The 22894-nt window shown below is 36.1% G+C and overlaps 2 protein-coding genes across 4 annotated transcripts; one reads left to right on the top strand and one right to left on the bottom strand.

Annotated features, from left to right (window-relative positions):
• Positions 1–449: 449 nt before the first annotated feature.
• On the top strand, positions 450–10557 carry LOC114711411 (isoleucine--tRNA ligase, chloroplastic/mitochondrial). Its single transcript, XM_028895803.1, has 22 exons — positions 450–609; positions 1538–1733; positions 1894–2048; positions 2124–2225; positions 2399–2468; positions 2554–2666; positions 2815–2883; positions 3181–3288; positions 3521–3668; positions 4202–4433; positions 4582–4868; positions 5010–5146; positions 5265–5412; positions 5635–5766; positions 6171–6299; positions 6889–7016; positions 7140–7304; positions 7579–7704; positions 8109–8182; positions 8381–8630; positions 8829–9008; positions 10104–10557. The coding sequence occupies exons 1-22, from the start codon at positions 517–519 to the stop codon at positions 10344–10346; spliced, it is 3285 nt and encodes a 1094-aa protein (XP_028751636.1). The 5' UTR covers positions 450–516; the 3' UTR covers positions 10347–10557.
• A 1186-nt stretch (positions 10558–11743) lies between these two features.
• Positions 11744–18736, bottom strand: LOC114711431 (probable histone-arginine methyltransferase 1.3). Of its 3 annotated transcripts, none has more exons than XM_028895831.1 (15): positions 18311–18736; positions 17991–18053; positions 17540–17642; positions 17297–17446; positions 17023–17126; positions 16778–16876; positions 16618–16687; positions 16292–16388; positions 15935–15989; positions 15170–15253; positions 13731–13808; positions 12839–12942; positions 12574–12746; positions 12333–12484; positions 11744–12086 (listed from the first exon to the last, which is right to left on the bottom strand). In XM_028895831.1, exons 1-15 carry the CDS (start codon positions 18500–18502, stop codon positions 11985–11987), a joined length of 1626 nt encoding a protein of 541 aa, XP_028751664.1. In that variant the 5' UTR covers positions 18503–18736; the 3' UTR covers positions 11744–11984. The 3 variants fall into 3 exon arrangements, with proteins under 3 accessions (XP_028751664.1, XP_028751665.1, XP_028751666.1); XM_028895832.1 differs by having other exon boundaries at positions 17297–17440; XM_028895833.1 differs by having other exon boundaries at positions 18229–18477.
• Between the last annotated feature and the right edge of the window lie 4158 nt (positions 18737–22894).

Genomic DNA, 22894 nt, shown 5'->3' with positions numbered 1-22894 from the left:
CTTAAATATAAGACCCCAATTCACTTTGTCTCTCATATTTATACATTTTTTTCTAGAATAGCCCTCCTAACAATGATAGTTCTAGTCAATACATTTGATTAGTAAGGATATTTTAGGAAAGACAACACCTATTCAGGACAAATAACTAACTCAACTTACTTCCTTAATCTGCTCAAACTAGTCAACTAGCTCTTATAATTAGGACCGGAGGTAGTAGCTTTCAACGCCCCCTATAAGTTCTGTGTCAAAGGTCAAACCAAGGTATATAGTTTTCATGGAAAATTAGCATGAGTAATTCGTTATGCGTAAATATTTTTCAATTTACGTGTAATTAAAGATGAGTTGGTTGAAAAAGAGTTATACGGATTAATTTTTTAAAAAATATTATAGCCAAAGAAAAATAGAGATTGGAAAAAATGGTGAGGTTGAGTCCTTTTATCCGAACGACGCCTTTCCCTCGCTGAACGGAAGATGGTGTAGCTTGCCTCTGCGCAAGCCAGTGGAGGCCAATCCATCATGTCTGTTTTCAAGTCCTTCACTTCAAACTCCACCGCTCTCAAGTCGAGGGAAGCCACCATGGCCATCTTTATGAAATCTTCAGCTCACAGGGTACATTCCTTTATGTCTATTCTGAACTCAATCAGCCCTTCTTTTGTGATTAAGAACTACTGAGAAAAAAATGGCCAAGTTGCGTAACCGCACTGAAGGGATAAGGTTTGAGTTAAATTCGAGGTTTGTGTGTTGAAGAAATTCCTCCTATCCTCAGTTTGTTTCTTGGGAGTAAAGCGGAGCATTGTGTTTTTGAGCCATGCTATTGCACTCTATTGAGATTACGGTCAAACTTGAGCTCGTTTATATATTCATTTAGCATTCGTTTGACAAAACCTTTTCTTAATGTAAAAAGTTTTGTTATTTTGGGAGGTAAAGGGAATTTATGCTCTGGTGTGATTGTGTCTGATCATGCGCTGTTGCTCCAACACAATTTTGCCGTTTTGTTGCTTGATCACGCACTGGGAGTGTTGAATGGGCTTTGTCGGTAGATTTTCAACGTGGAGGTTGAAATGGTCATTGCTTTTCCTGGTTACAAGTGTTATATATGTGACCATATACTTTGATTCATTACTCCAAGTTGACCACCGAAATTGGACGTTTGATTTTTTTTCAGCTCTAGCCTTGGGATATGGTCAATCTTTTTAAATTGTGATTTTGGGTTCTCTGGTTGCACCATGTCAGAAGAAATATGAAAGTCTGGTAGTTAACGACATATTCATCGTTTCATGCTCGTCTGCTTTTTCTTTCCTTCGTCTTCTGTTCTTATAGCTATGTAAAATAGGTACCGCTTATAAATTTTACTGACAAACCAAATGTCTTGGATGTCTGGGCTCACATGGCTTTCTAGATTTTGTTATTACACTTTATATCTCATGGTTTCACTTTGCGGGATTTAGCGCTCTGTCTCTTGCTTCTTATCATCCCAACTGAAAAGAAAACAGTACTATTTTACTCATGACCGATTTTCTGTTTAATATGTGCCTAGGTTTTCTCCCGAACATCCTATGCAATCTCCAGGAAAACCAATTCTATTGGCTTGTTGTATTCAAACGGAATCTCATCAGTTAAAGTAACTTCTTTCCCAAACATGTCAAACTACTGTACTCATTCAGCAGACCCAGTATGTTCTTCAAAGCGAAGAGCTCGGGGACCTGTTATGGCAGGAAAGAAAGCTGCTGAAGGTAGTGTTTTCTATTTCTGAATTTCATAGTACTATTTATGTTATCTGTTATTTTTTATTTTGCTTTTTTGGTTTTATGGATGATTGGGTGCCTGCCATGTTAGCTAAAGAATTAAAGCATGTGGCTCTATGCTTAGTTACAATACTTGTGTAAATTTCAGGGGCTAAGCAAGAAGACGGTAAATACAAGCACACTGTTGATCTTCCAAAGACAGCATTCGGTATGAGGGCAAATTCTTCAATTAGGGAGCCGGAAATTCAGAAAATATGGGAGGATAATCAAGTCTTTAAAAGAGCTGTTGACAAAAATAATGGGGTGGGTTTTAGAATTTCCCTTAGCTACAGTTATATTTATACAACTTTATTAACCTACTTCAAACAATTTGTTCAGGAGAGTTTCATTCTTCATGATGGCCCTCCATATGCCAATGGTGACCTCCATATTGGCCATGCGTTGAACAAAATTTTGAAGGATATTATAAATCGTTACAAGGTATTTTCCCCTTCCTTTGTAGTTAGATTTCCTGCTTATTTGTAAAATTTAATCTGAATCATATATATTTTATAGTCTATCAAACCCACGAATGCTTTAGCAATATGTGTCACTTGCACTTACATGCAAGCATTAATCGTCCTTCAAGACTTACATTTCCTTTTTACTTGCAGATTCTCCAGAATTATAAAGTTCATTTTGTGCCTGGATGGGATTGTCATGGCCTGCCTATTGAATTAAAAGGCAAGTTTTACTTTTTTTTTCCCCTTGGTACTGCCATGTTTGCTGCTGTGTTCAAGAATAGTATGATTGTTTTGAGTTATTACAGTTTTGCAGTCACTGGATAAGGAGGCTAGAAGTAACCTCACACCATTGAAGTTGAGAGCTAAGGCTGCTAAATTTGCAAAGGACACTGTTAAAAATCAGATGTCATCTTTTAAGGTGCAATTAGTGTTGTGATTCAAATGTGTCAATTGCCAATAGATTGCTGTGATTCATAACTTACAACCATATAATTGAAACATCTCACCAATTTTTGCTTTTAATTGGGAAATTTTGGCATCTTAAGTGTTTTATTAAATGTTTGCAGCGCTATGGAGTTTGGGCAGACTGGAATAGTCCTTATCTTACTCTAGATCCAGAATATGAAGCTGCCCAGGTAGCTGGTACACCCTGTCTCATCCACCTTAGAAATGCTTAAATTTAAAAATAAAAATAAGCTCTTGGGACACCTCATTTATAAAGTAGAATTTTTATGAACATTAACGTAGAATAACTCAGGGAATAACTATGCTTTCTGATCTATGATTTTTAACTTTAATGAAGTGATTTTACCATTAAGCAAGAGCCAGCCAAATAATTACTGCAGATAGCCATATTGTCAGACTATTGATCTTTAGTTATGAAATTTTTCTTGGATGCTCGATTTCATGATTCATGCCCTATGATATGCTAGATCGAAGTATTTGGCCAAATGGCTTTGAAAGGCTATATCTACAGAGGCAGAAAACCCGTTCACTGGAGCCCATCATCAAGGACAGCACTTGCTGAGGCTGAGTTGGAGGTTAATTAACCTTTTATGCTTTTTTATTTTTTTAAATATTTTTAATGGATTATAAAGGCCAATGATGTCATGTTGCACAGCATTGGATTTGCTTATCCCTTATCATGTAAAACATGTCTGTTTGAGTTTCTACTCTCCATGTCTCTATAGGCGATGAGTGCATTTTTCTTCAAAAGTTTGATTTGGTGGAGCTCAGAGTATTTACATTGCTACTTATTTGATTTATATGTAGTATCCCGAAGGTCATGTTTCAAGAAGTATATATGCCATATTCAGATTAGCGAATGCTCCTCTCACAGGAGGTGCTCTACTGCAAGAATTTCCAAATTTGTACTTGGCCATATGGACCACAACTCCCTGGACTGTTCCTGCCAATGGCGGTTGGTTTCTTTGCATATGCCTTGCTGTTGTCTGACTCAGGGATATCTTTAATATTACTTCTGCTTGACATAATGGTTTAATTTCTACATCATATACTTGTATTTATGCATAGTTCTCAGCAATTAGCATGTATCTTGACTACCAGATCAGTAGGCAATGAATAATTTATTATGCTTTACAACACATTTAATATGATGTTTTACCTTACAACTTGAATTCATTAAAGCGATCAGACTCTTTTCTTTCATATATGTTTTCAGTTTATATCCTTTGTATCACATCATTCTTATAGCTGAGAGCCTTGAGACTTCTCCTAAGTAGCTTTGCACACCTCTGTTCTTCAAAATCGTTTCTGCAGCTGTTGATGATAGTGACTTTAGGCTAGTTAATTATGTTGCTAAGATATTTGCTTAATCAGTGCCCATAACGCCAACTACTTACTACCTTTTCATTCTGTAGTCATTTTATATGTTCAAGTATGCGTGTCACTCACTCTTCTCTTTGTGGTTACTTCATTTTATTCTATATTCAGCTGTTGCGGTAAATCCCACACTTGAATATGCTGTTGTTGAAGTGGAACCATTACCTGAAGAAGTCTCACTTGGTGGAGGAGCCAAGAAAAGAAGGCTTGGAAATGTGTTAAAGGAGGAGGAGAAACCTTTCCTTATTGTAGCATCAGATCTTGTGCCAAAGTTGGAGGCAAAATGGGGTGTAAAGCTTGCTGTTAGGAGAAGACTCTTGGGTTCAGACCTGGAAAATGGCAGGTTGTTGAACATTCAAATTTGAAGAAATTATTTAATATTTGTATATTCTTTTCATTGTTGCTGCCATTACTTTCTGTAATTTGTGTTTAAACTCTTACCTTTATGATAAATCTTATACTCAGGACGTTACTCATTATTGTCTCCTCAGGTATAACCATCCAATAGATAATAAGGAATGTCCAGTTGTGATTGGAGGAGATTATATTACAACAGAAACTGGAACAGGACTGGTCCATACGGCTCCAGGGCATGGTCAGGAAGACTATGTGACTGGCCAGAAGTATGGATTACCAATATTTTCTCCAGTAGATGATGAAGGAAAGTTCACTGAAGAAGCTGGGCAATTTAGTGGACTTGATGTTCTTGGGGAAGGTAACGCTGCTATTGTGAAATACTTGGATGAACATCTGTCACTTGTCATGGAAGAATCATATGGTCAGTTCTCTTTCTTTATTTTCTCTTTCTGGGGTCTTATCGGATTCCTTCCAGGATTTTTTGTCTTGAAAATCTCATACTACTCTACCAATAAATATAGACTGTATTGTAATTTGATGTTTTCAATGTTTTCTGATGCAGAGCACAAGTATCCCTATGACTGGAGAACAAAGAAACCAACCATATTTAGAGCAACAGAGCAATGGTTTGCATCAGTTGAGGGATTTCGCCATGATGCCATGAGTGCTATTGGCCATGTAAAATGGTTTCCTCCTCAGGTAATGAATTTTAGACTTCCTTGTGCAGTACTTTTCTGTCTATTTGTAAGTCATTCTCTCACAAATTTGTAACTTATATTCGGTTCTAGCTTACACAGATGTGTGTATTATTGCTTAGGCAGAAAACAGAATCTCAGCAATGACTTCCGGCCGTAGTGACTGGTGTATATCACGACAAAGGACATGGGGAGTTCCCATTCCAGTTTTTTATCATTTGCAGTCTAGAGAACCCCTTATGAATGAAGAAACTATTGAGCATATAAGATGTAAGGGCCCCAGAACATAACATATTATTGTATTCTCCTTGCCCAAGAGCATGTGCCATCTCCATTGTTACTAAACTACAAAAATTTACCAATAAAGTTTATATACTTGTGGATATCATGTTGCTTAATTCCCGATGCTCTTTTAAACCATTTGTTAGTCCTTTTTAACTGAACAACATAGCATTAATTTATTTTACGTTTTTGTTTTTGTGATCTGGACAGCTATTGTAGCCCAGAAGGGCAGTGATGCATGGTGGTATATGACAGTAGAAGATCTTCTTCCAGCTAAGTACCGTGATAAAGCTGCAGAATATGAAAAGGGAACTGACACAATGGATGTGTGGTTTGATTCAGGTATAGAAATGTTTTGTTTCCAGATAACTTTACACTAACTAGAGTGGGTCCCATGCATTCATAGAGCTTGAGATAAGCCCCATTGGTCATGGTTTGTGAGCAGTGTAGCTTCCTAAAACTTTTATAAATATATTGACTCGTATTGATTTCCTCAACCCCACACCCCAGTTTCTTGTTATGGCTTAGGAACGGCTCGATAATAATTTATGACCTGTATAGATGAGTGATAACGTTGCACCTATTTCTTACAACTGAGATATTATTTAGATTTATTCTCATATCATTAATTTTTAGGACACAATGGCCTCACCTAGGACCTTCTACACCTACTTTAGGCTGAACTATTATCATAATTTTCTTTCTCATGAATTGGGTTTTTCTTAGCTGTTTGCATTTGACCCCAGGTTCCTCCTGGGCTGCGGTCCTGGGAAAAAGAAGTGGCTTAAGTCTTCCAGCAGACATATATCTTGAAGGAACAGATCAGCATAGGGGCTGGTTTCAGAGTTCATTGCTGACAAGTGTAGCTACAAGAGGTATTGTGTTCTGAGATATCTTAAACTGCAGGAAGTCTTGTAAGCTAGGAAAATAATCCCCCAGGTAAGACGAATTAAGATTTTAGGAAAGTATTGTAGGTTGAAGAAATAATTATTTGTGGCATACTCGAAGTAAATGGTCTATTTGCTCTTGTGCTTATAGTATTCATATAGATAAAAAGGTTAAAGCTTAAGACTATAATTGTGGCTTTGAATAATAATTTTTGTTTTGTTCTCTTCTTTTTTCCTCCAACTTTTTCTGCCCCATTTTGTCCTGAGCTCTAACCCAACCTTTTCGCTTTCAAATTTGTTTCTATGAATGGTTCAGTTTTCAAAATAATACACTTTCTCAGTCATACTAAACAACGGTGAGGATTCATAGCACTAGCGCATGCATAGCCATTTGTTTGCTGAAGTATATTTTCCTCCATATCATAAGTTGACGAGGATAATGCATGTGGATACACAAATATACATGTGCTCTTACGGATGGTCAACCACTGCCCCAATACCCATATCTTCATGTATTCCCCCGGGGGGGGGGGGGGACGAAGATGCCATGTAATTCTGTCATTGGTGTTTAATACAGGGAAGGCTCCATATTCAAGTGTTGTGACACATGGATTTGTATTGGATGAGAAGGGTTTAAAGATGAGCAAGTCTTTGGGTAATGTTGTGGATCCACGAACTGTTATTGAAGGAGGCAAAAATCAGAAGGTCAGTTCTATATTTTAAAATATATATATATATATATATATTTCAGCGTTGGAACTGTATACATGACTTACTATTCATCAAAAGCCCTGGACTAATGGACTCTTTTTTCCTATTTTAACTTAGGAAACACCTGCCTATGGAGCTGATGTCCTCCGACTTTGGGTTTCTAGTGTAGATTATACTGGTGACGTGATGATTGGCCCTCAGATTCTCCGTCAAATGTCTGAGATATACAGGAAATTGCGAGGAACTTTGAGATACCTTTTGGCAAATCTTCATGATTGGAATGTATGTTCCATTATTATCAAAGGCCTTAAATTGTCTCTTAGTGGGTAGAATTTTGATTTTCTTCCCTTTTCCTGGAACCCCTATATTTTAAACAGGGCAGAGGACTCTCAAGTTCCTTCCATTTTACCAAAATAGAACATATCTCATCTCTCTGCCTAAAAAGTAAAATCCATTACCACCTATTGTCTCTGGGTTGGTTAAAATAACGTCTATTTTTCTATGCCTCTCTGCAGTTCTCTTTTCTCTTGTTCCTCACGCGTTATCTTATTGACAGGAAGATTATGCTGTTCCATACCATGAACTTCCCAGGATTGATCAGCATGCGCTATTCCAGCTTGAAAATGTTGTAAATAACATTCAAGGGAATTATGAAAGTTACCAATTTTTCAAAATATTTCAGGTTAGTTATTGTAAATCTTGGTCGGACATTCAATTTGTATGTTTCATTGTGATGCTGCTTGATTTTTGTCAATACCTACAGCTAACTAGTGCCAATATATTTGTTTGACTGTATTTTTATTTGGTAAAATGGAAAGGCATTTTCAGGTCAAAACAGGGGTAACCTATTATATCCGGGAAAATCCAATGAACTAGTTATGGGGCTTGAAGAGAGAAAAAGGAATTATAGAATCACTAATCATTGTTTCTTGCATCAAGTTTTATAGTCGGACATGAAAAATCAGTGTAAAACTTAGAATTGGTTTGTTTATGAATGATCATTCATGTCCTTAGCTGAACTATATTTAATAAATTGTTAGATGTTAGATTTGTCAATAATTACAATGCAACTTTTTTTTATTTCAGATTTTACAGAGGTTTGTCATTGTTGACTTGTCAAATTTCTATTTTGATGTTGCCAAAGACCGACTTTACGTCGGGTAAGTTGCCAGGCTTTCCCACTTATTTTATCTTATATTGCATTGTGCGAATGTATCATGACAGATAATATAACTTCAACAACCAACTTGGCACATATACTACGAATCTGCAAATAAAGATTTAGACGTAGACAGATTTTGCATGATTTCTTTATATTATGTGTATTCGCCAAATAATTTTTCTTGTTTATTTTGCAGTGGATCAACAAGTTATACTAGGAGAAGTTGCCAAACAGTTCTTGCAGCTCATCTGCTTTCCATTGTGAGAGTAATAGCACCAATATTGCCCCATTTAGCTGAGGATGTATGGCAGAACCTTCCTTTTCGGTATACAACTGAACATGGCTCTGTTGCTGAGTATGTATTTGAATCAAGATGGCCCTCCTCGAATGAGAGATGGCTTACCCTTCCTGCTGAAGAAATTGGTTTCTGGGAGAAGATTCTTGAGGTGCTTTCCCGTTAAATGATGTCATCCTTATCCACGATTTAGTTCATTCGTGATGGAATTATGATATAAATTGCACTGAAGTTTTACAATTTCTGAATCTAGAAAAAAATTCTATGTAGTCTGAAAATCCCTAATAGTTTACATCAAATGTATTTAATGTTATAGTGTATATTACTGAATGATGTCATTTTTGGCCAGCTGAGGACAGAGGTGAATAGAGTCTTGGAGATTGCACGAACTGGCAAGCTCATTGGAGCCAGCTTAGATGCAAAGGTTCATATTTATACTGCTGATGCCAGCCTGGCATCCCAGTTATCTGAACTATGTACCACAAAAAATGATGCCGATGCTCTGCATCGTCTACTCATAACATCTCAGGTATGTCCCATCCATCTTCGGAGAAAATACGCACCAGTTAGGAAGATATGAAGGGACAAAATTTATTTATATTTTTTTCCCAAGAGATTTAAGAACAGAGAGTGTAACAGTCTCAAACTCTATTTGGAATAACACCAGTCACACTAGGACACTATTTTTTTTTTTTTTTTTTTACCCTGGACACATCACAGGTAAATATTTACCTAACTTACAAACCTTCCTCAATCCTTAATAACCTTTTGGCTTTTAAGATGATAATGTTATTCTTAACCTCCGAGACTGTTAATACCTATCCCTAAGCCTCAAGCTTGCAAAGCCTATGGATCATTTCTAGTAAAATACAGCCAAAAAGCAAGAATAATGTTCAGCTCAAGAGCTTCTGAGTGCCCAGGTAGTACCATGAATCTTCACTGCATTACCTTCCTCACCCAATTTGTTTGAAATTTTAACCTAAACATTCAGCTCAGAACCCATAAATTGATACTTCTTCTAATCTTAAATATAAGACATTTTATAGTGTAATTTACACCATAAAATAGGTCTTCTATTTAGGACTGGAGGAGTATTGATTAAGAGGGTGTTTGGATAGAAACCAAACTATGGTTTCAAAAGTGCTTCTACGGTGTACGAAGTAAATATGTGGAAGAGTTTGTCTCGTTTTGCGGAAAAGTGCTTCTTCAAGGTTGCCAAACACCCCCTAACTCTGTTATTTATCTCTAGACACGGTTCATTCACGCCTTCCATATGCTCAATGTTATTTATCTCTAAACACGGTTCATTCACGTCTTCCATATGCCCAATCTACCGTTATGCATTTCTGCAATGCCATTGCATGGTGTGAGAACCAGTGGTTGTGTCTCTGTAAATACATATATGACTCCTTTGGTTAATAATACCATTCCCAAAACTCAACATTCCCACCCGAGTTATACCCAATGGCCATCAAAAGACCAAGAAAGGAAGAGAAAGAAAGGAGCTAGTTTTTTATCCATGAGAAAAGCTTGAAACCATTTGTTAGCTTTTGATATACTGTAACAAGTTTTTTAATTGCTGTGAATAATACTTAATTTGCCTTGCATGTTTGATGTTTGGCAGGTTGAGATTCTTCCATTGTTGGAGGATCAACTGATTGCAAATATCCCATATAGCGGTGAGTGCCTGATTCAAGGGAATACTAAAGTGTGGGTTGGAGTATCTCGTGCTGAGGGTTCTAAGTGTGAAAGATGCTGGAATTATTCACCTCTTGTTGGCTCCTTTTCCGACCACCAAACCCTCTGTGGCCGCTGCCATAACGTCATCGCCGATCAGCTGCCCCGAGAAGTATTTGCAGTTAGCTGACATCTCCAAAGAAACAAAAATTATTTAATTTCTTTAATCATTAGTGACGCTGATATTCCCCTTTTTCTTAACACATCAGCTATTTATCCCGTCAATACAAAGCACCTCTATTGGAACAATATTTTGAACTAGAGGTTTTGTTTTAAAAGTGTCAAGATATTTATTATCACAGTATTATCATCGGGAAAAAAAAAAGAGTAGATTATTTTAATACCGTTGTGAGATATTTAGCCATTTAGGGCACATTTGGTTGGAATGAAATGGACTATATCATTATAACAGAATAGTAATAAGATTCTTTTAACTAAATCATACAATTCGAGAAAATAGTTAAAAATAATTAGAAGTAATAAATATGTAAAAAATGAATTTTTTTTCAAATATATCCTAGTGATAAGATAAAAGAGAATGTGTGAAGAAAAAATGATGAGAATAGAAATTGGTAAAAACATATTTAAACACTCCAAACACTCCTATATAAAAAAAAAATCAAACCAATTTAAATTTTGAAATCTTATGAAAAGAAACAGGGGGAGTATGTTATTTAAAAAGGTGGGAAGGGAATCTTCAATATTTGGTTCAAAAGATAAAAAGGAAAATACTAGATACTCTGGAGGCGAAAAAGCGCTCTACTTCTTTGTCTGCTTCCTCAAACAAGATTCATAACGGATTCGAACAGATTCAAGCAAATCAAATTCAAATCACCACCCCACCCCACCCCAAAAAACAAAGAAAGCCTCAGCCCGCAATCACATGAACCTGAGGGACGGGACAGCACATGAAACGTGCCACGGCAAAGATGGTCTCACTGGTGTGGCAGGGCCGGTAGGGTCAGTCGGGTCGTCAATGGCAAAAGGGAATCAATTAGGAATTTAAAACAGGGAAACGTAGCTTTAGGTGCCATGGACGAGCCATTAAGTCCGTGGAAGGCGAGGCGATTCCCATATTTCTGGGAATCATAAATTGCCAATGGAACGATGCATTGAAATGAATCTCACTTGAGAATGCCATCTTCATTCTCCGGGGCCTAGTAATTGAACCAGGCGGTCCCCATAGTCAAGTATCGATATTTTTCCGATTTTCCGTCCCCTCAAATAAGTTTTCTTATGTTGGCCCCAAAACACCAGGCTCGTCAAAATCGCCTTAAAACTGACCTGGCTAAACTTTACCACATTCATCTTGTGAATCCTCGTTGGTACTACAGATGTCGCGTAAAATGAAAATGCACACTTTTTTTTTTTGGCCAAACAAAATGCACACTTGAATCTCATCACATGAAGACGAGAAATTCTAAATCACAGCCCACCCTTTCAGATATCATTTGAAACTCACCTCTCTTTAATAAGCCGTCAAACAAAATTCTTGCGTTAAAACCATTTAAAAAAAAAAAGACATTCAAGATCAACGAGCTTATCAAGTAATCGTACACGTGCTCTATTTTGAAAGGCATGAACATCAGAAAAAATTGCCGATCGAGTAACGATCATCACCGCAAACCACCCAATAGATAGCAACACACAATGTAGATGAATTTACAAGGGAAGGGGCCGCCCAAATAATGATACAGAATGCACCTGCTTGTGGCAGGCAGATTCATCTTACAAACACAAATAAGTCCATGTTAGCATTCCTGGTAGGTTAAATATTCTGCATCAATGAATTAACCTGAGCACATGAATTAGGCGACGGTTGTTGCATCATCTCAGGTTCATCTAAATCTTGTGATTGAATCGGTATGTCCTGTTACACAAAAAATTAATGTATAGCCATGTAATTTAAGAACAAAAGGCAAAATAGCTAATCAAGAAGTTCTCAATGGACCGGGATCCTCTCATGCAAGGGTATTACGTGATGTCATTTTAATTGGCCCCTCACTACCTATTTTCATTAAAGAAAATCATATGGTTTAAAATAATTCAGATTTCAAGTTTCCCTTAGCATCTTTAACTCAAGAAGTGAACAAGTAAATGAAAATAAATTCAATACCTGTGTCTGTAGAAGTGGTGGTGGTTGCTGGTCTTGGGCTAATGTATAAGCTTGCGGTTGAGACATTCTATAGTAGGGTTCTTTCAAATCAAGTTTGCACGATGAGGTTTGAAGAATCCCTCCTTGTTCAGCACCAGGGCCCCACATTTTAGCTGAAAGAAAAAAAATGGACCATGGCTCCTCAGCAGAACAATGCAAGGTCCCAAGAGTAGCAACAGGAATAAAAAGGATAAACACTAACCTGACAGTGTTAAATATAGTGTATAGCTCTGGGCATTGTGAGCAACCATGTGGAGCTTGCCAGTAATTTCTTGTCCCGCCATGACATAAATTGGCTGAGAGAGAACACAACGCAACTGGTACCAGTGGGTTGTTGGTGACCCCGGGGCAGTGGTAAGCCACCTTTGCACAGTACTGAGGATTTGGAACAAATGTTGGCAAATCAACAGACAGGAATATGTATGAATAAAAATGGATAATAAAAATATCTAAAATGCACTTTTTACCTTCCATTAAACAGTACGTCAAACCAACAAGCCAGCCCATGTACTCGTGCACCCACAGAGGCTACGAATCTTAAAGGTATATCTATTTCATACAGTTCTTCTTCCTACAGAAAATCAGCATGTAAGTTGCGATCCTCTGTTGTTCAAAGGTAACTTCATTTCAAGTGTCAGCACAATACTCCCTCCGTTCCTTATTATAAGAGACATTTGATACTTATGGTATGTTCCCATATATAAGAGACACTTAAAAGTTGTCTCTATTTTTTTGTATTGATTTCCTATTTTACCCCTATTTATTTTGTCTCCAACTCATACTCTCTCTCCCTCCCACTTCTCTTTCTTTTAATAATTTAATTGTTCTCTCTCATACTCTCTCTCCTTATTAATGGGGGCATTGTTAGAAAAAACATTATACTTTTTACACATTAATTGTCCTCAACTAATTTTAACTGTTTTTTTTGTTAACGTAATTTGGTTATTTGTCTCTTATAATAAGGAACAAAGGGAGTAAAAAACAATAAAATTTGACCAAGAAAATACTTCATAAACCACAAGTGGAGGTTTTTTTTCTTTTCTTTTTTTAAATTACCAAAGAGTATTAGTTCCGTTATAAATTCATAAATGGAAGGCTGTCAGGACATTTCCAATGCGATTCTTCTTACTTCCAGTAAACTAAGAATAAGGAACAGCTCACACAGATTCCTTTTTTTAACAATACCAGATACGTAATATTATTTTGCTATAAAATAGGTACAACCTATATACTATTATCTATTTCTAAGAGGCACTCCTACAAAACATTTTTGGGATGGCGTAATTAGAGGAAATCCAAGACAGAAAATTGGAATGGCATCCAACATACATTAGCTTACCCCAAAGAGCTAGCTCTTACCTTTATTTTTGTGAAGTCTATCACATGGAACATAGGAGGAGCTATTAACAATCTCGGATCAAAAGCATCCACCACAGGCTGCACGGAAAAAATGGAGAAAACACAAGAATTTTTTGTAAAAATGTCAAATTCTACTGCAACAAAAATAATAAAATATATCATCAGGATGATGGCACAAAAACACCACTGGTTGTCCCTAAATGCTGAAGAAATTAACAGTAACTATCTGCATAAATCATCATCTCTACCTTGAATTTTGTCCATGGAATTATTTGAAAGAATAAGACATTATCTACAAGCTCATAAATCTTCCAATACTCTAAACAAAGCAGCAATAAGAAACTGCCCACCATTTCACAATACTAAACACAAATACAAATCGCCAAGGCAAAATACATCCTTGGGCATTTTTTACCAAAAAAAGGGCAAAAAATATCCAAACTGCAAACATACTCAATAGGCAATACGATGCAGAGAGCTTTGCTCAGAGAAATATAGGGAACACGTCATGCTCGTAAATTCTAAACCCATTATGAACCCTTAAAGTGATGAAATTTAAGCTGAAGATACAACGAAATTAGAAGAATTCAAAAAAAAAAAAAAAAAGGAACAAGAAATAATCTTAGTAGAGCACCACTGTCAATAATTCACTTTCTTCTTCCTGCAAGTCCTTTTCCCTCTCATCAATGACAATGCATGTAAAGGACTTTAGATCCGAGAGGGTCAACGGGAATGGGTTCACAAATTGATTTTCAAGATAAGCATCTCCATAATATTCATTAAATCAATCAACTAATTCAAAGGAAAACAAAATTGACATCAGCATGTGCTGATGTATGCCTTGATAAGTTCAACCCACCATAAAAGATCTATGAAGAGGGAAGACCCTCCCTAAAATCGATATATAATCTGCACATACACACTTCAAAATGAAAATCTCCATTTATCTTATGAAATAACAAGCCCATCAGAAACTACTGGCAGGCACAAAAACAGACCGAAAGCATGCACCAGAACAGACCTAGAAGAAATCCAAAAAGTCCTATATCGCAGCTAGAGGGAACAAGGAAGAATTCTACAAATAGAAGCTGCATTAAAAAGGGATGAATAGCTCTTAATAGACCAATTGTAAAGTGCACAACGCATAGAATCCTCTTCTGTTTGCCACGTGACTAACAAATTTAATATTCCAACTTATTTGACAAATGCCATAAACGGTGGGAACAGACAGATGTAATTCCCAGTTTGATCCTTGACAAAGCAATATCAAACATGTCTGCTCCGTCCTCACCACAATAAGTGCATGTGAACATATCATATAGACCTTTTGAAAAGGAAGCAAACCTCAAACAACAATTTCAACACCAGATAACTATATCTAGTCTACGCTTGTACGACACTGTGTGATTCTAGTAACTTAGCAGACCCAAGAATGATACCTGAGAAAAGTATCCTTGAAATGCAGTGCCATACAAGGGTGTCAAATCAACACCGTAATAGTTCTGTTGCTGCCAAAACAAGGCCTGAACAGATAGAACAGTAGCCAGCATTGAGATTCAGCTTTAAGAAATATACTCAAAGGAACCTAGAAAAAGTTTTCTTATCACTAATCCAGAAGGGAATGCTAGATCACAACATAATGTAGCACAGAACTACAAAAACAACCGATGAGATCATTGATTCTACAAAATAAAAAATTATATATATATTTTTGGGGATTTTCCTCCCCTTTTAATAATAAAGCGTTTATATATCTAATTGAATTCAACTAAAATAATTTTAACTGGACAGCTGAAGCAAAGGTCAGTCACAGAATTATCTGATCACATCTTTCACCAGCGAAAATTTAATTGAGCAGAAGCATTTTACAAAATCAAGCCTCTCATAAAATCTTTCTCCCAATTCCAAGTGTCAAAGAAGTTTTATTTTAAGGATTCATAAGAAGTATGATGTTAAGGTATTGTAGAGAAATTAGAGGAGAGAGGAAGAAGAAATCTCTTTTGGGGGGGGGGGAGAGGGAGACGAGAGAGAGAGGGAAAACTTATTCTGTTCACTTAAGCCATTCGCAAGTCTAATTACAACTTACCCAAGCCCTTTATTTATAGGCCCAAGGACTTAGTAACTAATACTAACTCACTCCCTCCTTTCTATTATATTTACATATCATATGAGATATTCTAAAAATTCAAATCATAGTGACAAACCTTGTTAGCAATTTCGATAAACAGATATTCATCAGTGAAAGGTGCCATGTGAATCCTACACCAACAATCAATTCATGGTCATGAGAATACAATATAAACTTTATAAGCAAACACAAACCGTGGTCATGAGAAATCAGACTTTTTGTGGTTTGATACTAGGAATTGCCATTGAAGCTGTAAGAAATGGTAGCTCAAAATACCGTGATGGAAATGAGCCACTTTAAAGAAAAAGACAATTATTTGACAGTAACTATGCTTAGTAGTTTCATATTCTCACGATAATATGTAATAAGGTTGCATACAAAAAAGCACCCAGAGGCCAGAAAAGCAGAGAGGGTTGTCAACATTCAAATTTACCTTCCCACCGTGGGAAACATTTTCCCCTCAGGACTGAGAAACCTATCTCTAGCAATGACGTACGACTCCAACATCCTTTCATTCACCAACAAGGTTCCTGCATTCCAGTACAGAAATATTACAAATTAGAAACAAGTGGCGGGAAAAGTTATCAATCCGTGAAGCCACAAATTATCTTTCTAATATAGAACACTTGAACAATCTTGAAGCATTTAAACATGCGAAATGACAAACAAAAATACATGGACCAGATAGATACATAACTTATCCATGGAATAGTAGCATCATTTTCCATATTCACTGAAGCAAGTAGAATATGAGCATACCCATGGGCTCAGAGATCAAAATATCTGCTTTCTCCGGCAATTCTACGTCCTCAACCTTGCCCTTGATCACCTGTAGATTTTAATCAGAAATTGCCCTAAATAATGAGACCAAAAATGAATGAAGAACATTGCATAAAAGCTAGGGGAAAGAAAAGCATACTGTAATTCGTTGACCAAGCATTGGGTTTCCAGCTATAAGTTTCCGTGCATATTCTGCCATTTCCGATGCCTCCACAGCATAGACATGTTTTGCACCGGCCTGAGAGAAAACAGCAGAACAATAAAGACCTAGTACAGAGCTTTGGATGTGGGAGGCAGGGAAGATGCCTTAAATATTCATTTAATCAAAAGCAATGGCATTTATCATACCGCAAATAAGATTCAACCAATTTAAGTATCGAATACCTGAGCAGCAAATAAGGACAAAATACCACTACCAGCACCAACATCAACTACTACGCGGCCCATGAAATCAGCACGGTTCTCAATAACTGCAGCATAATAGGTTCCTGAAACAAGATCATGAGTGAATTTGTCAGATAAGGAAAATATCATGTACTCCAATGTCCCATTTAAAATCAAATTGTGGCCTGTTATTAAAGAAATAAAAGTCAAGTTGTTACCTTCACTCAAATGTAAATTAAAACCAACAAAGCCGTTGAAAACAAAATGGTAATACCTGTTCTAACATAGTCCTGCAGCATATTTTGCTGATGCAGAAGCTGCCCATAGTAATGGAAATACATTTTTGCAGAAGATTGCTCTATCTTCTCGTCAAATTTACTTTTAGAACTTGGTACAATTCCATTTGGTAAGCTTCTGCCTGAATCTAAGAATCAAATGAAGATCAGGACTTACTAGTAGAGTGACATGATATGCAATCAATTATCAAACACGAGAATAAAAGCTTCCAAAGCAACACCTTGAGCATTCGCTTCCTTCTTCCATTGCTGGAACACACTATCAAAGGCCCCGCTTTCCTCCTCATTTCTAAACTGGATAGTTATTCCCCTTGAGAATGATGTCTGGTTCAAAAGCAGCATCTTCAGGTTCTTAAAGACTAAACAACTATACATTCCTTCTACAAATGATACAACTGTGATCTTGTAACATTATATTAATCAAGTCTCGCCAGAGCATAAGCATTAGATTATGAATAAAGAAGCAAAAAACAAAAACAAAAACAAAAATCAGAGGACTGCATTTCACATTGGAAGCAGTAAAAATACGTCACCAAATTTCTCTGCAAGCTCAAATCTTCTAAAACGAGGAAAAATCCTAGTTCTTCCGAAGTTTCAACCAAATGAGACAATATTAAGTAATGCCGCAAAGCTACGATATCGAATTTTCTAAAATAAGATGATCCTCTATACCTGGTTATCGACAACAGAGCCTTCGACCATGCAAACAGATTGAACAGGACCTAATTTAAATATCTGCAAACCAGCAATGCACAATCATCAAGAGATTGGACGTTCATCATACGTGTCCCATTCATTATATACATCGTCATTGCTTAAGAAAGATTAAATAATTTCGATGCATGCTTTCAGCATTGAAGGAACAACCGAAATAAGAAATGATCAGCTTATTAAAGCTCCAAGAAATTACCCTTTTTGCCGCGTTCATGTGGGTACTAATCGACGAAGCAAAAACGTAGAATATAAGCACAAAATCAAAGACGGAAACGAACCCGAGCAGTTTCAAGATCAACATCGATATCAATCTGGAGAGAATCTTGATGAATATGCAGCTGTGCCACGGAACCGTCGGAAGTGAAGCGAGCAATACCGGGAGAAGCAGACGAAGCAGGCGAAGAGAGCTCAGCAACTGATACCAAAGTAAACTCACGGTTGTTCCGCTTTTGCCCGACGGAATCCTCCATTACGGCCCTCACCAGCAAGCTCAATCCAGGCACAGCTACGTTTTTCTCTTATTTCCTCAACCAAAAATAGTTTTTAAAAAAATAAAGAAATATATGTGTATACCTATACGATATGAGTATTCTGAAAAAAGAAAAAAAAAATCAAGAAGATAGAGGAAAAAGTAAGGAGTGAACTAGGGTTTGAGATTTGGAGGAAAGAGCCTTGGAGAGAAAATCCAGAGCCGCCAGAGAAGGCGAAAGAGGTTGTGAGGTTGAGGTTATATAGTGTGCGTGTTGCTTTCAAGGTTCAGTTGGAGGGATGAGTGACAGTGAGAAGCATTTAATTTGATTTTTGGGGGAAGCAAAGATATGAAAAGAAACATATCACACACATACACGCACATACCCCACAGGGCTCGCACCACGCAACACCGCACAACGTGTGCTTACTCTCACTCTCAGGCGCGTTCTGACTGTGGTGGTGGGATTTGACGATGTTTGCCGACCCTCCGAGATATTTGTAAGAAATATTTTTTTATAAAGCGAAACAAATTTTTTTATATATTTATTTTATAAACTGTAAAAATATTTTTAAAAATATAGTTTGGTTTCCATCCAAACACCATCTTAATGTTTTGTAGACTCTTGCGTTTGGGTATATGTTCATCTGGTTCTCATTGTCACTTCCCCCCTTTTTTAATAAGTTATCTTTTTTAGTCATGTACTATTTCCAGTTCTTAATATAAGACTTTATTTGATTTTTATTTTAATCCTAAATATAAGACCCCAATCCACTTTGTCTCTCATATTTATATTTTTTTTAAAGTAGTCCTTCTAATAATAATAATTCTAGCCAATACACTTGATTAGTAAGGATATTTAAAGAAAGATAATACATATTTATTACGAATAACTAACTTAACTTATTTTCTTAATTTTCTCAAATTAGTCAACTAGCTCTTATAATTAGAACCAGAAGTAGTATATTAAAACTATTCTTTTAGTCCTAAGTATAAAACCCTTATACATACTACAAAAAGGGTCTTATATTTAAAACCAAAGGAGTATCATGCTATAAAAATTTTCTTAGTATATATTATCAATGAGGATTATTTTTAAAAAAATTATAATTTTGAGGAACTGGGTGAACAAAAGTAACGCTAACCCTATATCTAGTTCATATATTTAAAATCGGAGTTGAAAATCTGATAAACAAGGTGAGTACAGTCATCATAAATTCTTAGCACATTAATTACAAAAAATTAATTCGAAGTTCTTCCTCAGGCTTTTTTCCCCTTAATCTGTACAGATCCGGTGAAGAAGTCGTGTATTTATGATTTAGGATGAGAGAAGTATATATAACTTTTTCTAATAAATGGAATTTATTGAGGATGATTTTTAAAATTTTAAAAATATCAATCAATCTTGACTAGTTCTTTAATCTCTCTCGGTATGTATGAAGTTCTTAATATGCTATTACAATAGTTGTACGGGGAGCATCTTGGGATAAAATAAGAAGCACGACTATTACAAAACGGAAATTGCGATTTTAAGAAGTTCATAATGCAAACAAATTAATAGGTATAGAATATATAGATTTTATTTAGATGATCCAATTTTTTTTAATTTGTTCAAGATAATTTTTTAATAGGTATAGAATATAAAATAAAAATATCTTAACTATCATTTTTTTCAAAAAATAATTTTTTGTCTTTAAAAATAATTACTTAAAAATTTAAAATCTGAACCATTCAAATAAGATTTTAATGGTCAACATCTGATGAGCTCAGGATAATCATTAGTGTGATAAGTACTGAGACTGATTTCATAGTTTAAATTGCGCCATCAATGTTAACATTGTCACTTAATATAAAATTAGATTCACAAATCACAATAAATGAAAAGTGCAGCTTCAAATTATACGCAATCACAACAAAAACTATATGGCGACAAAACGATGTGATTTTACTCAAAAATAGTTTAACTTAAATATTTATAATGAATATTATTTTGACCACGCACAGTGTTGCAAGAAAATAGTTTGATTATTGAAAATATGAATTTGTTCTTCTTTTTCTGCCAGAGATTGGAAAATATTTTTTGGACAAGGTGGAGATTGAGAAATCTGAATCTCACGTCATAATCGTTTCTCAATGTAGCCAGCTGAAGAATGGCAAATGGGGAGGTTGAGAACAGGCGGCATTAAACCTAACTCAAATCAACTAGTTAGATCCATGAATTCTGGCCCAAAAAAATCCATGAATTGGTGAGTCAATCCATTAATTGATCTGATCATGAGTTTTAGGGAGTATCTTAGTTGGAAGTGAAACTATAGTTCTAAAAATGCTTTTATGGTATATGAAATAAATATGTGAATAAATTTATTTCAATTTACAAAAAATTACTTTTTAAAAGTATTTATTTATTGGGTAATCCAAATACCCCTTTAAATGAATTTGGTTAGATTAGATTTTATATTTTTTCTCTGCCCCTCTGATACGACACTGTTTGAGTCTAACTATTAATTAAGTGAAAAAATAATAGTCCACCAATCTCATACTTAATAACTCTATTTTGTCAAATTGCGTGTAATCTACGCTATATATGAATGTGTGGATCGATGTCTTCTTTTTTCAGAATTAATATAATTTTTATCCTTTAAATTTGTTTTCATTTTGATTTTGATTTTTTAAGTTTTAAATTCTAGGTTTTAGTTTCTTAATGGATAAAATAATCTAAGTTTTTTATTAGATTATAAAGATTAATATTTTAAATACAAAATTTTGAGGACCCAAAAGAGTAGGGGTGTTCACGGGACGGATCGGGACCGAGACAGGCCTGTCCCGGTTCCGTCCCGATGAACAGTAACGGGACAGATTTTCTGTCCCGTGTCCCGGCCCGTCCCGGGGTTGTCCCGGTCCCGGTCGGGACGGGACGGATCCGGGACGGGACTGGGACATCCCGAAATAATTTTTTTAAAAAAAAAAATCTAATTTTTTTAATTATATTTTTTTGAGCTTAAATCTTATAAAAACATCTTTTTTATTTGTTTGGGCACTCTTAAACAAAAGCTCAAAATATTACATATAATAGTTATTAAAAACTCTAAACAAAAGCTTTTAACACAATAAAAACTTGCTAAAAATTCTAATCATCAATAATCTCAAATCATTAACAAATATAAAAACTCTAAATAAATATATCCATAGTTCCATACAATAGTCTCAAATTTTAAAAAAATATGAAAAAAATGATATTATATAAAAAATTAAAAAATTAATTTTTTTTTTTTAAAAAAGGAACCGGGACGGGACGACCCCGTCCCGTGTCCCGTCCCGTCCCGGTCCCTTTTTTGTCCCGTCCCGGTTTGTCCCGTCCCGAAAAATTTCGGGACGGATCCGTCCCGTTCCAATAAGACCGGGATCGGAACGGGCCGGCCTTGAACACCCTTACAAAAGAGAGCCAACTTGAAGAGTGAAAGTTTGTACTAACTTTTTTTTTTTTGAACATTACTTTATTTACGCCAGTCCATACTCCATAGTGCCCCATGTCATGGAAGCCTCCATCAACCCCTGGGCGTCCCTTTCCGACAAAACCCGTGCATTGACCTGCTCTCTCTCTCTCTCATGCTTCTTTTTTTTTGGGGTTCCCTGTCACGCGTATACCCACCCACGTCAAGAAACAATAGTCCGAGGCTCCTCCATTCGCAAAACATCATTCGGAGCGAGACCTATTACCTATGTATGGAACTAACTGGGCTCTGCTGGTGATCGATCGCGCGTTGTTCTCACTCTCGGGTTCGAATCGAACAACTCGGCGGATAGCGCGTGTGTTGTCTCTCATCACTTAGATAGTTTCAAGGATCTCATCATCAGTTCTTCTCCCTCCCGCTGGCCGCCGCCGCTCGCCGTCTCCTTTCATGAACGTCCTCCTACCTCCGTCGCGTCTTTCTCCCTTCACCGCCGTCGTTACCCCGCCGTCCTTCAGCTTTGGTTTTGATATGCATGGTAAGGCTTTTTAGTCTTCTTGGCTCCCACCTTCTCTTCTTCTTCAGCTTCGTCTTTTACTTCATAGGTAATTGTTTTGGAGTTAGCCTAATGGGTCCGACACGCAAGTTCATGAATATTAATGTTGTATTTGGTGAGCATGTCTGATAACGCTTGACTCCAGACTCCACTCTTGTCATGACAAGAGAGAGAGCTGTCTTCGATCATGGCAGCCACTTTTGACTCTTCAGAATAAGCCCCAACGTATAATTAATTTTGATTATTTAAAAAAATTAAAAAAATAAATTAAGTTAGATATTCATAATAAATATATGTAATTTTTCTTAAAATATTTTTACTTATCAAATTTATTGGTTAGAATTATCATTATTAAAAGAATTACTTTAGGAAAAAATATATAAATATG

Source organism: Neltuma alba, unplaced genomic scaffold (assembly GCF_004799145.2).
Source record: "Neltuma alba isolate B1F8T4 unplaced genomic scaffold, ASM479914v2 tig00011289_pilon, whole genome shotgun sequence".
In the NCBI taxonomy this organism is placed as follows: domain Eukaryota; kingdom Viridiplantae; phylum Streptophyta; class Magnoliopsida; order Fabales; family Fabaceae; genus Neltuma; species Neltuma alba.
This window is presented reverse-complemented; position numbering and strand designations above follow the sequence as displayed.

Coding starts and splice junctions, on each gene's coding strand:
- LOC114711411 (XM_028895803.1), top strand. CDS start 517: ATGTCTGTTTTCAAGTCCTTCACTTCAAACTCCACCGCTCTCAAGTCG. Junction 610..1,537: donor TGAAATCTTCAGCTCACAGG/GTACATTCCTTT, acceptor ATATGTGCCTAG/GTTTTCTCCCGAACATCCTA. Junction 2,226..2,398: donor ATATTATAAATCGTTACAAG/GTATTTTCCCCT, acceptor TTTTACTTGCAG/ATTCTCCAGAATTATAAAGT.
- LOC114711431 (XM_028895831.1), bottom strand. CDS start 18,502: ATGGAGGATTCCGTCGGGCAAAAGCGGAACAACCGTGAGTTTACTTTG. Junction 15,254..15,934: donor TTATCGAAATTGCTAACAAG/GTTTGTCACTAT, acceptor CTATCTGTTCAG/GCCTTGTTTTGGCAGCAACA. Junction 12,943..13,730: donor TAGACTTCACAAAAATAAAG/GTAAGAGCTAGC, acceptor GATTTTCTGTAG/GAAGAAGAACTGTATGAAAT.